Raw genomic sequence first — 1502 nt, forward strand, 5'->3', positions numbered from 1 at the left:
AAGTTGACCACCAGCTCAGATTTCTCAGAACCACTATTTTCTCTCCATCTCTTATCTAGGCCAACCAAAATATATATACCCGTATGATTCAATTCATTGTAGTTGTGGAATCTTCCATAATGATAATTAAAAGCCTCAATTAATAGCTGTTATCATGATTGACTTTTTCCAAAACGTTTCCTATAACATCAAAACATGTCTTTTAATAGTTATGTTATAATTGAAATAATAATAGTGATTAGAATAAACAAGGAAAAAGGATTGGAAACGGCTAAGATTCTAGTCAAGGCTGATTGAGTCCAAAACCAAGTGCTAATTGGATGCCATTATCCAACATATTTTTCTGGTAGTTCTTTGCTTGCTTATTGGTTATTGATTTTTATTTTTTTTTATCACCTTTCTTTGGCTTTCGATTTGAATTATCTTTAGCGTCGTCCTCTTTTCAACATGATGATAGCTTTGTAACTTAACTTGGGTACATCCTATGCTCAAGTTTTTAATTTAATATATTTTATTGGATTAAAATTTCAAAAATGATTTTCTGTTTTATTTAATTTTAAAATATAGGTTTTTGCATGAGATGAAACTAATTAATTAAAAAATCACAAAGAAAATGATGTCAATCTAGTATTGCAAAGTAAAAATAAAATATTACTACTTTATTATTTTAAGATAGCATAATATGGACATACAATTGAAACCCTTGTGTCAATTGTTTAAATTTGATCATGGGGAACACGGACAATAACAAAGATAAGGATGTGGGCCATCTGGCTTAAACATGCACGCGCCGCCGGATTGTAGGATGCCACAAGAGCTCTGCCTGCATAAGTTTCTGCAAGTGATTACATCTGGAGACTCAGGCATGCACCTTCCTATATAGTTGTAACCGCAACATTGAAGCTTTGCATCTTTGTTACCCGCCCACACAACAACGTCCATTCCAGCCGACTCTACCATCGTTTTCTTGTAACCTGCAGATTACAATTAGATTAGTTCTCCACAAATAAATAACTATAGTTGTAACTTCATATATGTTTCTTTGGATTTTGTACTTCATCACTAGTCTGGAGAAACATATAATGATCGAATCGCGACAAAGCAAAAGCAAGATTTAAACATTGGAATATGAATTCCTTGAGCAAAAAGTTGAAAAATTAATGAACATCATGAAATGGAATGTACCTAATAATAAAATGATGAAAGCTATTTTCACAAAAGGTAGAAGTTTTCTAACAACAGCCATCTCTAGATTACTTAGCTCTATAAGCTAAAATTATTTTCTTCGTTTGAGTACTGCAAGGTGTATGTTGTGACATTTATATAAAATGAGAGAGGTATGTTTCCATGACCGTGCATTAAATATACATAAAGACGTTATTAAGTTTTTGTAAACCATAATTGTAGCACGACAACTGTCAAACATTCAAACTTGAAAATTGAAATATATATAATTATTACATTTGATATGTAATAAAACGTAATAACAAACGTGATGAAGT

General features: G+C 31.4%; 1 protein-coding gene across 1 annotated transcript; it reads right to left on the bottom strand.

Moving 5' to 3' along the window:
* Positions 1-708: 708 nt before the first annotated feature.
* Positions 709-1268, bottom strand: LOC130731717 (uncharacterized). Its single transcript, XM_057583965.1, has 2 exons — positions 1186-1268; positions 709-974 (listed from the first exon to the last, which is right to left on the bottom strand). The coding sequence occupies exons 1-2, from the start codon at positions 1244-1246 to the stop codon at positions 727-729; spliced, it is 309 nt and encodes a 102-aa protein (XP_057439948.1). The 5' UTR covers positions 1247-1268; the 3' UTR covers positions 709-726.
* Between the last annotated feature and the right edge of the window lie 234 nt (positions 1269-1502).

Source organism: Lotus japonicus, chromosome 1 (genome assembly GCF_012489685.1).
Source record: "Lotus japonicus ecotype B-129 chromosome 1, LjGifu_v1.2".
NCBI lineage: Eukaryota > Viridiplantae > Streptophyta > Magnoliopsida > Fabales > Fabaceae > Lotus > Lotus japonicus.

Bases quoted from the DNA above. Each gene is read 5' to 3' on its own strand.
- LOC130731717 (XM_057583965.1), bottom strand. From the start codon at position 1,246: ATGGCTGTTGTTAGAAAACTTCTACCTTTTGTGAAAATAGCTTTCATC. The intron at 975-1,185 runs GTACATTCCATT...TGTAATCTGCAG, and splicing joins TTTCATCATTTTATTATTAG to GTTACAAGAAAACGATGGTA.